A 15,096-nucleotide genomic window follows, 5' to 3' on the forward strand; every position below is an offset into this window, starting at 1 on the left:
CAAAATGGGCTCATTGAGTGCAGCACGGATAAGATCTTGGAAAGGCAACGGCTGCTGTGAATACTCAGAATAAGATCTCTGAGTGCAGACTGGATTACATCTCGGAAGGGCTAGCTCGGAATAACATCTCCGAGCGCAAATTGGATGACATCTCGGGGAGGCACACTGTCGTGAGTTCTCAGAATCGGCTCCTTGAGCACAAGAATGACAACATCACAGAACGCAAGTATGGCGAAGCTCGCGGCTCTCCAACGGGAGATTGAGAGATCAGTGTTGGACTGTAGAACTGCTTTGAAATTCATATGAGCTGTTCGCACTAAAGTAAAAAGCACCATCACCTCATGCGGATACCCTCTCGGCGCCAGCTGCGGTAGCAAGGCTGGAGCCGAACAACAACACCCTGATAACGTCTGTGTTTAGACTGTTCCTTCCCATTCCATGCAAGGCCACCTGGGTTGGCTGGAAGACTGTTTACTTAGCCTAGCAGGGCGAAGGACTGTCTCAGCTGAACTGGACACACACACACTCATCCCCCCTCCCTTTCCAAACGCCTTCAACGCTTATTCCCTTCCGATGCTGACGGTGGATCAAGGAGACCAGCGCACAGGCTGCAGGCCCGGATGTACTGTCTAAATCGGCTGTCTCTCACCCTTTGCCCACCCCTGTTGCTTGTCATGTGTTTCTTTGGTGTATTAAGAGTTTTTTCATGTGCTATGTGCAGAGGTGTTTTTTTTCTGTTCTCAAACTGATCTCCCTGTTGGAGCTCAGTCTGGGGGGAGTTATTTTTTTCTCCTTATCTTTCCTCATGTGGTGCATTTTCCATTGTTATACCTCTCTGACCTGTCTTCCCCATGTGATGTTTTGTGTAATGTATGTATGGTCGGAGGGTAAGATGGTGCCGCCATTGCGTGCAATAGGTCGGCAGCCTTATGAAATTTCCCCTTGTGAGACTAATAAAGGTATATCAAATCAAATCATATGATGTAAAAATGTGTGTGAATTCATCTGCTGAGATTCCCTCCTCAGGAAAATAAGGAAAGAGACAAATGTCAGATACTTTCGTTTTTGTTTTCTCTTTTTAATCAAACATAACTCAGTAGAGCTCCATTTTCATCTAATGTTAATGTACAGCAAGTACTAATTGTGGGCTAGCAGAAGCTAGGAGGTTAGATAATGAAGGTGATGACTAAGTAACATTTTGTAAATTACAGAGTAGCTCTTAATTCCACAGAGCTAGGTGATCAACTATTTGGCACAGCTGACAGATTTCTTTCAGTTAATTGACCTGTTGAAGTCGTGGTTCAATAAGTTGTCCGTTTGTGAGAAGAGTCAATTTCATCAAGCAGCAGCTCATTAGCTGACTGGCTGGTTAACTGTCTCAGTAACGGAGCCAAACTCCTCCTTGAGCAGTTTGAACACGTTGTCCGAGAACTCGTCTCTCGGCCTGCCCGTGCCGTTCAGCTGCACCGGCAGGAGGTCGGGGTGGTGTGGGATGTAAGAGGATGGGCAGTGCAGCTCATTTAGAGTAAACCAGAAGGTGTCCGGATCCACCTGGATTAAGTGTCGGAACACACTGTGCAGGAAAGGGAAAAAACATGGGAACAGGATTAGCTCTGAGCTGTGTGTTCACTTTGTACGTAATATCTATTGTATGGAAAACACCTTCCTATAATCCAAAGTGACAGACTGAACGAGTTTTGCTGGCTTTAACATGCAAACCAACAGTTTAACTATAAGCTCATTAACTCAACACTGCTTTTCTCTTCAGCTTTGTTTTTTAAATCACCTCCAAGCAGGAAAACACTTAAATATATTAAAGCGTGTGTTTTTACTTGTGGCTGCTATGTTGCTACCCAAACACTTAGATCAATAATTCAGAAGTGAGTTATTAAAGGCTGCTTGCATACTGCATTCTGAGCTATTTATTTATTTATTTGCTTTTTTTTATTCACAACTTCCATCTGTCCTTTACATTACTGTAGGTCTCACAGTGCACACTTTTTGCATCAGATGCCAGTGTAAAGGTGAAACGAGTTCCCTTTCAGATTCGTACACACAGTATTGGGAGATCACGGCCCTACGTGTCCTGAAGACACTTCTATTCACGCCTGTACAGCAACTGACCTGTGATGATATGCCACATATAAACTCATCACAGTCATTCTCACTTTTTATCCTCTTTACCTGGCTAGGAACACTTTTGCCAAGTTGGGATTGCTAGCTATTGTAAGTTAGCACTGTTGTGTGCCAACCTGAAGTTAGCTTAGCCGCTCCTATTGGTTTTAGCCACAACTGCAGAACTACATCTGCGTATTTCTGGAACTTCTTTCTCAAGGGACAAAATGAGTGAGGGTGATATTTAAATCAGGCCCACAAACTGATTTACTAAAGTTTGCAGCAAAGGGTTAAAAGTCTTATATTACAGGTAATATACTTTAAAGTCACAAATACTGGTGTCTTTACCCAGAACATGCAGGAACCTGATTATTCCTGAGGTATTCCATTCTCAGGTCCCATGTTCCTCTCCTTCAGGAAACAAAAGCTATAGCCACAGTGCTTTGTTTCATATTCAGTGTTCAAAGACAAGAATGACTCCTGAAGTCCTATTTTGTTGTGTAACACCCAGCACCTCTCCAAATATGATGTTGAGCATTCAATTTAAATTCAGATTTTACTAATAAATCATGTTACGTGGCTGTTAATGACCAACATGGCAATACAATGTCAACTGGATGGTACAGTTTTCATTTATGGCATTCTGTCTGTGTGTAACACTCAAACACATTAGTAACTAAATGAAGGATTTAGTTACTTTCCAAGACTACAGCGGTCCTTAATAAAGACTTACTTTAAACAGGCTTCTTGCAGTCTGATGGGTTGTCTGGAGCTCAGGTAGGGTAGACAGGCTTCACAAACCACATCTAGGTCTGCTTCAGCTGAGAAAACCAAACACAGGACATTTTTACTATATTTTATTCATATAACAATTGTAATACTTTTATATTTTATCCAGAAATTTCAACAGAAATCGACTTGTAAAAGAAAATAAAAAAGAATGAAATGGATCAAAGCCAAGTTAATTTCATTGATTAATCACAGCAGCAGAATACAGTTTGAGCTCGGTGGCTGGTCTTCGGGTGGATCACTCCCTGCAAATATGTTACTCATGAACCTCCAGGAGCACACAGGTGGATGCTGGGGTGGTGGATGGGCTGAAACAGCAGGCAGTGGTGCAGTAGGATGTGAGGTAAGTGGGGCACGTTACATGTGCAGCTCCAGGCTTCACTACATACATGGGTACTGTTGTTGAGTATAAAAAGTAGGCCAAGCCTGGACTTTACCTCTGATAACTAATGAGCTCAGTAAAACTGCTGAGGTGGTTCGGGGAGGATTTCACAGCAGTTTTGAGAGGTCAGAACGTTAAAGCTTACCAACAATAATTCTGCCTGTCCAGGTGAGCATTTATTCTTGAAATTGCCCCCTCCCACTACATACCACGTCTCCCTCACCACTGCTGGTTAATCTCCTTTTTAAAACCATCTTTGTCCCACCCCCTGTGACCTGAAGACCATACTGAAACCGACTTCAAAGAATAATCACAAAGAGCATCTCAAACACACAACGTGTATCGTGCCTGTTTGTCTGCACACTACACTGTATGAGAGTTTGCAGTACAAAAAGTGCTGTAAGCTATTTTAAAGGAACAGTTTCACAAACAACCTGATATCTTACAATTGTCTTTACACTGCAGTCCTTGTCACTGTTAGATGTAACGCTGGCTCTGGAAAGGCTGCAGACAGCTCTGTCACCTTTGTGACTCTTTTCCTCTGTCAGCGATGAACCTCAGTGGGAGGGTGTGACATTTGTGATGTTCACTCTGTCACTCAGTTCACCTCCACACTGCGCAGGTGACCAAAAATCACACAAGCAGCTCATAATTGCATAATTGGTAATGTAATGGCAGAAGCCTGCAGGCCTTGAATATTTTCAACATGCTAATGGAAGTATGTTGAGCACAAAGTAAACAAAAACAACAACTTCTCTGATCTTATCAATTAAATGGCCTCCTTCGCTGTCACCTCATGATTCGCTGATTGAACAATCACGTTTCTCAGTTGGGTATAAGAAGAGCTGCTTGCAGTCGTAGCTGTGTGTGCAGTTTGGACCTGAGCAGCATCCTGCTGGCACAGCTGGCTGTGGTCCGTATCATCAAAGTCATGGTTAACATATGTTGAATGACAGAGCTGCCACAGTGAAGAGGCATTTTTAGGAACAACATCACTGTCATGCGTTTAGGATGTCAAACTGTTTAAGGTTTGTATAATAAAGCAGAGATGCCCTGATTTATGCTGTGATACCAATGGTTGATTTTCATTGTTATACGAGACTGCCACCTGGTGGTGAAGGAGCTTCAATAAATTCTTTGGCTTTTTCTGACGACGCATCTCCCCACACACAGCTTTAATGTCAAATCAGGCTAACAACCTAATTTGTTAACCTCAGTATAGAGACATCTTCATCTCTGTACTAAAGTACAGACACAAACTTGTATTGCTGTTGTCTCACTCACAGGAAGAAAGCTGACTATAACTCATTCATTTATAAATCATAAAGTTGATTCCTACAAGAAAGTTACAGCCCTGTGATCAAATAGGCTTCAATAAGATAGATAACATGTATTTACCCAAAATAAATATGGGATCAAAACAGCACAGAGAAAAAGTAAAGTATTGAACAGGGGGCATTTAACAGTAGGCCAAAAAAATCCTGGTAGCTCTTTGCTCTCGTTGTGTTCAGTTAAATATTACAGCTGAAAAGAGGTTAGATAAAGATAAGATAAGAGGTCATCTGTCTTCAATGTATTTTTACATAAATGGGCTTCATGTTGCACCAATCTCCATAAAGTGAGGCGTCATACTAAGAATAGTTGTCTTGCTCTGATTTGTCCATGTTGTGGCTGCTTTGATCATTGCCAGATCCCAAGTACAGTTCTACAGGATGATGCACTATGTTGTGTCTTGGTGAAACTGTGCTGTTTGTGAGCACTGTGTCTCTATTCTCTTACCCAGATCCAGTCTCTGGCACAGTGAGCCCAGCCCCTGCAATACAGCCAGCTGCAGTTTGTAGGCCAGGGTGTGTGTGTAGACAGGCCCAGACTTGGCGCTGATCGGAGCCTGCCGTGCCAGAGAGGCGCTCAGCTTGGGCAGAACCTCTTTAGAAACCCTCCTCCTCAGAAAGTCCCCACATGTTTCACCCAGCACGCACAGCACCTGGAATGAAATGTACAAAAATGTAATGTACAAAAGCAGCAAGCTGTCAAAATTCAATAAAACCTTCCCGTTGTATACTCCTGGATGAATTATATCATTTACAAAACTCGTATATATCCCAAAGCTGATGAAACAATTTCCCAGCAGCAGCTCTGAGTGAATAAATGACTGTTTACAGACTTAACGTGTTTGAATTTGTCAGTTCATCAATGAAAACATGAATAACAAATTCAAAAATAGTCCAGCTGATGACAGGAGCTGACGAGTAGCCCAATTTACACCGACAAGCAGCCTCTAAGAAGGCATCCACACTGTGATTTTTCTGTGCTGATAGAAGAAATGTTAATTTAAAGAGTCTTCACATTACAACCCAAAAAAGTAAATAATATAACTATTTCTGAATGAAATAAGCCTGTTGTTGGGCAGCATCTTTCATTCTTTCACTACTAAGAGTTTAAAACTAAAGACGACTTGAATAATTTTGACTCACATAATGAAAAGAGAGGTTTGTTTTACTTACCCTGAAGGCTCTGAGGACTGCTAATGGGTCATCAGTTGTGAGTCTCTGCAGGAGTGCTGGCCAGCAGCGATGAGCCATAGGCAGCAGTTCATTTTCCCTCTCACTCAGCACCTGAACGCACAACTCCAGCACGTCCAGTACCTAAAGACAAAGACGCACAACACACCTAACAATTATCTCTGTTTTGATCCTGATTATATGTGAGCTGAAACTAATTACTGAGGTCTTCATTGAGAGCCCAAACTCCTGAGCAGGCACGACTTCAGCGCAGACTTATTTCTGTTTCACTCCTGGACCAGACTGAATGTTTTTCCTTGATGAGCATTACACCACTGAACAGTCATCCACACAGTTCTGACAGGATGAATTGTACCAACACTGGCGGTCCTACCTTCACAAGAATGATTATTTTTGTTATTAGTCCAACAGTTGACTCTACGTAAAACTACTGATACAGTACCTTGAGTCGGAGCCTGAGGCTGGGATCAGACAGCAGATGAATGCAGCGCTCCATAACATCCTTAGTGATGCTGAGGTGGGAGGGAAGCTCTGCTTTCACATCAGGACTACCAGTATCTTCAACATCCTCACACTCAGTGGGAGGGACTTCTGCAATGGAGCACATGTACAGTTAGACCGCCAGTTTAGCAGTGAGGTTCAGATTTCTATGACTCTTAATTACAATGATCCATCTCCTCTACACTCTGAATCTAAAATAATCACCACTACAACCTATAGCTTATATTCCACTGGCCCTTAGACAGACCTATTACCTTGGTCTTCAGTGTCATCATCCTCTATTCCAATGCCCTCTGCCAGTTCTTTCTGTTTGCGGTAATTCAGCAGGAATTGGCGAATGCTGAGGTCTTCCTGGTCACTGGAGCGTTGCCTGTAGCTGGTAGACTTACTGGTCCTGCTACAAGTGGAAGGAAACCACCTCGCTAAAGGAAAAACAAGACAACAATATGAGCATAGGTTTGGTTACAATAAAATAAGTCAGCTGATTAAATCAGTGTGACAGAGACACTGATGTTTTTTGGAAAGAGCCATTAGTGACATTTAATTTACACATTTTTATTGTGAGGGCTTGTAAAACTGCAAACACCTATAGTGCCGCTGTATAAATATCATTATGAATATGTAGCAGAAAACGACTGAGCATTTAAACCATCACGATGTATTAAATGTTTCCAAAGATACTGATAATTTGATAACGAGCAAAGTTATTTATCCTGAAGTGTACTCCTTGACAGAAAGTTTTAAAGACACTGCATTTTCTTCCTTGTCCTCTTTGACTCCCAGCATATGTGAGACTCAAGCTGACATCACTGTTGAAATCTTACCCAGTGCCTTCATGAGCGCGTGCAGCACGGAGCAGAAAAGAGCAGCTGTGCGCTCGTAGCTGAGATCCAGAGCCGTCAGCACATCCTGAACGATGTCCCCGACCAGCGGCAGCAGGCTGCAGTCAGAGTGAGTCAACATAACTGTCAACACCCGTGGAGCCTGGGCAACAAGACAGGATTATAATGAAATACAGTACAAGCTCAGGGCAGCACAAAGCAGACAAAGGAGGAAATCAGGTAAACCCTCCAGCAGTCATTTCTGTGTCCATTTTGGGTTAAAAACATAACTACCTGTGGATGCTGGCTGAGCCTCTGAAGGTTGAGTGAAATGTCATTAAGCAGGTAGTCAGAGTTCTCATTGATCAGTTCCTTGAGGGAAGCGTATCCACAGGCCTTACTGATGTCCCACATGGAGCTCAGTCCTGCCTGGCTGACCAGCAGCGTCTCCTCACCAGCTTTCTCCAGCACAGGATACAGCGAGGTCATCAACAAGGGACGGAAATCGTGGCCCAGCGCCTGAGCACAGCAGGCGATGCCCTCGAGTTGGATGCACAGCTGCCAGATGTTGCTGTTGAGCTGGTGGATCGTGGATGCAGATGTTGATGATGAAGGAATCACTTGGAGAGAGCTTGTATTTGAGTTGCCGGCATCACTGTTGGATATGGAGAGGAGTCTGGATGGACTGAGCAGCTACGCAAGGAGACAAAAACACATGTTAATGCACTGCTTTCTAACCACTTTTACACATGTACTGCAGACCTGAGGTTTTCTAGATATTATCCATGCGCGTGAGAACGCAAATGTCTGACACAGTTAGATCAGACATTAAACAGCTTTTAGCCTTCCTGCAAAAACAAAAACCACACAGGCTGTTATAAAATGCTCATCCTACGCACTCATATGTAAAGTGTTAAAATCAATGTGTGGCCCACCTGACACTAAGAGACAATCTTGAATAAAAGAGCAGTAAACTTAATAATAATAATAATGATAATTATTATCATTACAATGACTGAATGCAGCACTCTCCTCCAGGCTTAAAACGTGTTTGTGGGACCACCAACAGCCTTTGATTAGATGATCTCAGGCTGCAAGAGGGAGCGTGGGGTTCAAAAATATCAGACATGTAGGCAGGAGCGTCACGACTCACAGCGTTAAAAGTCAGTGAAATGAAATCAATTCTAAAACATAATGGAAGCCAGAGTAAAGAGAACAAAACCAGTCTAATGTGTTCTCTTTTTCTATTTAGGTCAGAGTAATGAGTAAAATCATAAGCTAATAATTTCCTAGTACCAGTTTTAATTCAAATTTTATATAAATACATCAATTAATAGATAATAAATAAATATAAGCTAATACTGTAAGTATATAGCTTTGAGCTCTAATAGAAGTATTACAGCCCAGCTGCAGTACCTCTGTAGCCCACAAGGGGGCACCAGCCCACACTTTGGGAATCACTGTTGTTTATAAATGTCCTGTGAATTTTCAGCTATAGAGGAAGTGGCATGTATGATCTCTCCAATCGAACTATCGACATCTTTTACTGAGCCCGTCTATGCAGGCAGCTTGTTCGTCTCAAACAGAGTCATTCTGTTTCTTTGTGTAAAATTTTTTTTATAAGGATGAAAAAGCATTCAACATCTTACCATGTGTTTTAGTAAGAAAACTAGGTTCATACTGCACTCCATTTATGACCCAGTTTGACTTGAGTGCAGAAACAGAAAGCGCCTCTATAGGAGTCAAAAATTCCTCCTGACAAACGTGTATCTGTGTTCTTCGATTCTTTTATTTGGCAATGCCGGCAGGATGTTTGTACTTTTTAGCTGACAGAGTGAAACTGCAAGTTTATCTACTAACTAACAGAAAGCTGCCAGAGGTTTATGGCCTCTGTTCGGTGGAGTTTTGCAGATATTTTCTCGTGCTCCAAAAATCCAGCCTTGATACTTCAGAGTAGCTACTTCAAATCTCGCAGCAGCTTTGACTTCTGCTCAGTCTGCTGAGAAATCAGTGTGAAAAGAGGCGTGGATACGTGAGCTGGTAAAGCCCAGAGCCCACGTGATTTTAAAAAAGTTTGTGCAGAAGTAAATGAAGAGTCCTTGACACTCCCAGACGTGTGAAGCCAGACCATCACAACGACATCATTTCACTTCTTTGTGTCTTTGGAGTTGTAAAGTGTTTTTGTGCATGTAGAACAGCAAAACATGGTAACAGGCTGCTGCAACCAGAACTGGCCAAGTATATATCCGCTGATCCGAATATCCGCTGATCGCTCCTCACTCTGTACAATAAAGCCCTTGCAACACCCAAAAATGTGCCCTCTATTCCTTGCCTATGTTTGCATTATTTCTAAAAAGATATGAGGAGTGTTGTTTATGTTTTCAGTCTTCAGTTAAATTAGTCTAAACCAGGTTTTACTGCTTAGATTTATTTTGTAGCATCTATGTACAAACAGCTCTGCTGTTTAGACTGGATGTGCATTTTGCACATTTCTTTGTAATCATCTCTACAGGAGATGAGTCAGTATACTACTTGTCAGGAACTCCACTTAGAGGCAAGATGAAGTTAACAAATGATATATTATGTGTGGAAATGCTTGATGAATGATGCCCCAGGACTGAAATATCCTCACCTGCTGATCCTGTTGGTCTCTATCCATCTCCTTGCTGACTGTAATCAAATGCCAGTTGTTCAGGCTGGTGTATTCCTCAATGATAGAAACAGCTGCTGCTTTAATATCTTCCTGGGTGGCAGGGCTTTCACGAACTTTGGTCTCCAAACCCTGACTCTGGTCTGCCACAGCGATACCTGCTGCACCTCTAACTGTCTCATTTAACACCATGGCAGCCTGCTTTCTGTACACTGAAGACTGGCAGTACAAGTCCAGCAGATGATCGGTCAGCAGGTAGATGTTGCCATAATAACCTAAAGACAAAAAAACGTTATCTGTGAGAGCTAAAGAAATGAGCCAGCTACAACCCACGAGTATTTATACCAGCTGTCGTTGTTTTTAGAAGATAACTGCTTTAAATTCATTTGAAATTACAATGGAAAAGGCACAATGATGATAAAAAACAGGAGTGGCTAACTGAGTCCAAGTCAAAGAGCAATTATACCTAATGTGCGACAGATCTCCATGAGCACAGAGAAGATTTTCTCATCTGTGAAGTAGAGAAAATGCTTCCTCTGTGTGTGAGTGGTGTAGGAATCATGGGAGCCGGTGCTCGTCTCCACGGCAGCAGCGTAACTCCTCTCCTCCACAATGCGAACATCCATCACATCGAGTTCCAGCACCTGTAAAGCACGCAGAAGCTTTAGGAAATTTAACGGGGTTAGGAAATCTAAAAACATTCAAGATTGGACCTTAAAGCAGCCGCACTACAGACTACAAAATACTAATGCCAAGGTGCCCTGTATTTCTACACAAAATAAGACATATCATTTTGGTTTTGTACATGAACATTGACAAGTCAAATACTATATTTTGGGCTGCAGTCCTGAAGAGACTACATTTAAAAATATTATTTTTTGCATTAATAACCAGGTCACCAACAACGATGAGTCTGAATACAGAAAGGAGGTACAACACCTGGTGGACTGGTGTCAGAGTAACAACCTGTCTCTGAATGTTCAGAAGACTAAAGAGATGGTTGTTAACTTCAGGAAGAGCTCAACGACCCACACCCCACTGAAAATCAACGGATCTGCTGTTGAGATGGTCAACAGTGTTCAGGTTCCTGGGAGTGCACATATGATGACCTCTCTTGGAACCTGAACACCAAACTGAAGAAGGCCAGTCTCCCTCCTCCCATCCTCACATCATTCTACCAGGGAACCACTGAAAGTGTCGTCTGCTGCTACATCGCTATCTGGTATGGGAACTGAACTTTTGCTGAAAAGACGTCTCTGCAGCGGATAGTGAGGACAGCAGAGACGATCATTGGAGGCCCTCTCCCACCCATCTACCAACTCTACAACACACACATCATCCGACGTGCAAACAGCATGGTGAAGGACACGTTCCACCCCTCATATACTCTATTCTCCCTGATTCCATCTGGCAGACAGTTTCGCTGCATCAAAACCGTAACCACCAGACACTGCAAGAGCTTTTTCCCCAAGCAGTCAGAGTCCTCAACTCAATACAACCAAAGAACTGACATACACAAACACCTTACAATACTCACCAAAAGACTCAAAAACAACAAAAACTTCCACAAATCCACTACAAAGTAGACCTTATTTGCACACTCATTCACATAGTTACTGAACACATCTAAATTACACTATATTTGCACATGTCTTCGTTCTTATATTGAATTGAAATTGAAATTGTATTAAAGAGTCAAGAATAATCCTTATTATTATTGTTATTAAATAAATGGTTGTATAACAAAACTTTTTATCACTTAAAAATAGGAAAAAAAAATAGCTGTTCTTCGTGGTAAAGTGTTGAGGATCATTCAGTAAACTGACAGCCTGAAGAAGTAGAGAAAATGAGGAAAGAAGGAAACTGTTAATGTTTTATATTTCTGTATTGCTTGCCAGATGGCAGCATGGTGAACAGACTGGCTGAGATGGGAATTGCCTTTTAGTGTCCTCTGGGCTGTGCAGACACCTCCCTGATATCATTGCTCTTTGGTAGATGGGAAAAAATGTAAAAGAAAAACTCACTGTGAGTAGCTACAACAGCACATTTGTTAGAATTTGACGAATGAAATGTTTAAATATTAAAGAGTATTAAGGGAGATGGGATCAAATAAGTGTAAACTTCTTTCTACTCTTTTTCGACTATATAAATTGCGTGGATTATTTAGATATAGAGATATTTGTGGCAACTCGATTTCTCTCACTTTACTTTTTTATGTCTACTATGCTCATTTACAGATCGTCAGACACACATGTCTGAGCTGTCCGACACACACAGATCACATTACATGTGCATGTGGGGTTTGAAGTACTTTTATGTATAGATGAGATAACACCTTATCACATCATCATCAAAAGTGAGCATATATATCCACAAATGAACACTACTCTGGTTTTTATAGAAACATTTGCAAAAAAGCTTATGTGTGTTCATTGTTTTTGTGTGTGTGTTGGTGCATGCTCAACAAGACACACAAATTGCTGTACAGATCTCTAAATCTATATATATATATGATAAAAGTGTACTTTTTATTTAAATCCATGGCTGTTGTTGCATAATAACATCAAAAGCAGTGTAACCTTATTGTTACATTACCTGCATTAAGGCTTTGGAAATCCTCTCCAGATGTGCAGCCGAGTTCAGCACCACAGAGATAAGCGGTCCTAAGATTTTTAAGTAGCCCAAAAACACGTTGAGAACAAAGAGCTTCTTCTGGTCATCAGAGGTCCTCATCAGTCTGGGTAGGGAGGTGGCCAAAGAATGGAGATTCTCAGATAAGATGTCAGTGAAGGTCTGAGTGCCACTGCTGCCGCTGCACCTCTGATTTCTCTGGGATACCTCTCTGAGAGCAACTTCACACCTAGAGGAGAAAATAGCAGTATCAGTAAACATCTTGTATCCATTAATTACGATTCATTTCTTCCTTTTCTTTATAAAAATATCAATCAAATCAAACCTCTCTCTGACTCTAGGTTCCACATCATTGATTGCCCCCACCAGTGCTTCTAGTAGTGATCCTACACAATCAGTCAGTGAGTGACTGCATTTGGCCAGCAGGTGATCGGCCAACTCCACCATTGCCACTCTAACCCTCCAGTGCTGGTGCGCTGAAGTGCATGAGATTATCTTCTTGAGCAGGACAGACAGCTTCCCTGCCGTGTTCTTCACCCACTCCGGTGTCCGAAGGACTATGAGCTGTCCGATCCTCCCCAGGTCTGCAGAGGGAGTCTTATAGGACTCAGTGGACTGGAGCTGGACATCCTCCATGACAAGCTCCACAGTCCTGGACCAAACCTGACAACAGGTGATCACATAATCAGATCACTGCAGTGCATTTGTATTATGATATTGTCAAATTTTCCTTTAGTTCTGGAAAAACTATACAAGCCCTCTTTATGCTCTGTAAATGAAAGGTTTAGGTCAACTGAATTATTCAACAAATCAAACAATCACATAATAAATTTTTTAATATACGGTTTATTAAATGTTCAAGTCAGTTAGCAAGGTAAATGTTCACTTGCGAACTATGAAATTGCATGAGATCATCGATTACATATGATGACTATCGTCTAATAAAGTGTTAAGCCATTATTGTGCTGTTGTTGTAAATCTGATTAACAAACATGTGGTACCTTGATGGCCCGGACTGTGACTGCATGGCCTTGCCTCAAATCTCCTGTAATGATCCTGGCCGTAGCCATGGTGATTCCAGGTAAAAATGATGCCATGGCGCTGCCTACAAAGCATCGCTCCTCTGATGATGGGACTACGTGTTCCTGGGTGCAGTCACACTGCAGAGTCAAAGCCTGGAGGCACGTCAAGGCTGCTGTCTGTATATCTCGAGATTTCTCCTTCTCTCCCAAAGCCAGCAGCAGTGAAACGGCAGCACCCAGCCCAGGCAGCATAATCGGTTCAAAGAGTTTGAACACTATATCACCATAAGCAGCATGAAGCAGGGCATCCAGGCACCTCAGAACAGCTGATTTTAGCTCCTCTGACGTATCTGCAGGCTTCCCGGGATCAGCTGAAGAGGACAGGCACAGGCAAAGCTCGGAAAAGAGGTTGTGGAGGGTTTCCCAGCTGTGGATGCAAGTGTTCTCCAAAACATAGCTTACTGCCTCGGTCACAGACTGCACCAGCTGCTCCTTCTTAGCCCCGGGGACTTTAAGGACAAATCGAAGAGGGAAGAGGACGTACTCCTGAAGCTGCTGCAACGTGGCATCGTTGACTTCTTTTAACTGGCCTTTGAGTGTTTCCACATTAACCACTGTGGGCTCTCGGGTGAGCAGGACACAGGCTGGGCGCAAGTAGGCAAAAGCAATCTTTGGATCGCTTATTTGAGACATGGCTGGAGGCATCACTGCAGGGGCGCTTAGGTGACGGAGAATGGCTAGAAATGCAGAACACGAGAGTAAGTGCTGTAAGCAGCCGGGAAGCTGTCTGTGCTGCTCAAGAAGATATAAGTTTATTGATTTATTTTGCTACTTTGTCTTTGTGATTGAATATGATTTGGTCAGCTGGTAACTTTGAAGGCCTATATTTACAGGTTAATTACATAAAAACCTACTTCTACAGTATGATCACAGGTACAGCCTTTGTATATAAATGGCATTACAATGCTTTACATCTTACTGTCAATAAAAGAATCCATCCGAATTTGCATGCACCAGCTTCACTGATAGTTATGATGTTTTGTGTTGCCAAACACTAGCGTTGGTCCCTTGTATCCGTTAGTACAACTATAACACTTTTGGAAGACTTGTTTGCTTCATGTAGATCTTAGGATACGGAATACAAACTTAACAAGAGCATGTCTAAGAAGACGAGTCTACCATGTAGCTGAACTACAGCATGCTGACAGCATCCAGCTTCTAAAGCACCACTGCGGTACCAGCGTCAGTATCAACACGGCCTACCTTCACATTGTTAGGTTTAAGTGGAGCCCCCCTTCCGTGAAAGCGACTGGAAATGCTTGCCTTTACAATGAAAAATTAGATTTTTACAAACAGATGAAGCTGTGCCGATAACCAGCATCACGAGTCTGCGCCAACGACGCACATGTTTAACGTAAACTAAGGCTTCCGACTTTGGGTCTTTGCCTTCAAAATAAAACAGAATTTTCTTCCTATGATAGAAACCCTATAAAATGTGTAATAAAAACATCGGGGAATTTATAGAATTTTTTATGAGAAAGACGTTTGCTACAGAGAAATCCCCATTTTTAAGCTTGTTCTGACAATTTTTAGCTCTCGAAACGGTTTGACGCTTAACGATGTTAGCTTTATTTTGAAAGTAGAGTATTCCCAAAGGAAGTCC

At 42.2% G+C, this 15,096-nt stretch overlaps 2 protein-coding genes across 2 annotated transcripts in view; one reads left to right on the forward strand and one right to left on the reverse strand.

The window, feature by feature from the left end:
• LOC143414227 (TELO2-interacting protein 1 homolog) overlaps positions 1-5,569 on the forward strand; it is a 22,457-nt gene extending 16,888 nt beyond the window's left edge. Inside the window, exon 5 of the transcript XR_013094724.1 lies at positions 5,070-5,569. The gene's annotated coding sequence lies outside the window, so the exon portion shown is untranslated. The remainder of the gene's footprint in view (positions 1-5,069) is intronic.
• Positions 999-14,830, reverse strand: LOC101471847 (TELO2-interacting protein 1 homolog). The gene is made up of 14 exons (XM_076878140.1): positions 14,697-14,830; positions 13,413-14,170; positions 12,737-13,074; positions 12,376-12,640; positions 10,247-10,424; positions 9,763-10,055; positions 7,425-7,823; positions 7,134-7,293; positions 6,564-6,731; positions 6,251-6,399; positions 5,791-5,931; positions 5,066-5,270; positions 2,849-2,936; positions 999-1,573 (listed from the first exon to the last, which is right to left on the reverse strand). The coding sequence occupies exons 2-14, from the start codon at positions 14,136-14,138 to the stop codon at positions 1,354-1,356; spliced, it is 3,330 nt and encodes a 1,109-aa protein (XP_076734255.1). The 5' UTR covers positions 14,139-14,170; positions 14,697-14,830; the 3' UTR covers positions 999-1,353.
• Positions 14,831-15,096: the final 266 nt, after the last annotated feature.

Source organism: Maylandia zebra, linkage group LG20 (assembly GCF_041146795.1).
Source record: "Maylandia zebra isolate NMK-2024a linkage group LG20, Mzebra_GT3a, whole genome shotgun sequence".
In the NCBI taxonomy this organism is placed as follows: Eukaryota; Metazoa; Chordata; class Actinopteri; order Cichliformes; family Cichlidae; genus Maylandia; species Maylandia zebra.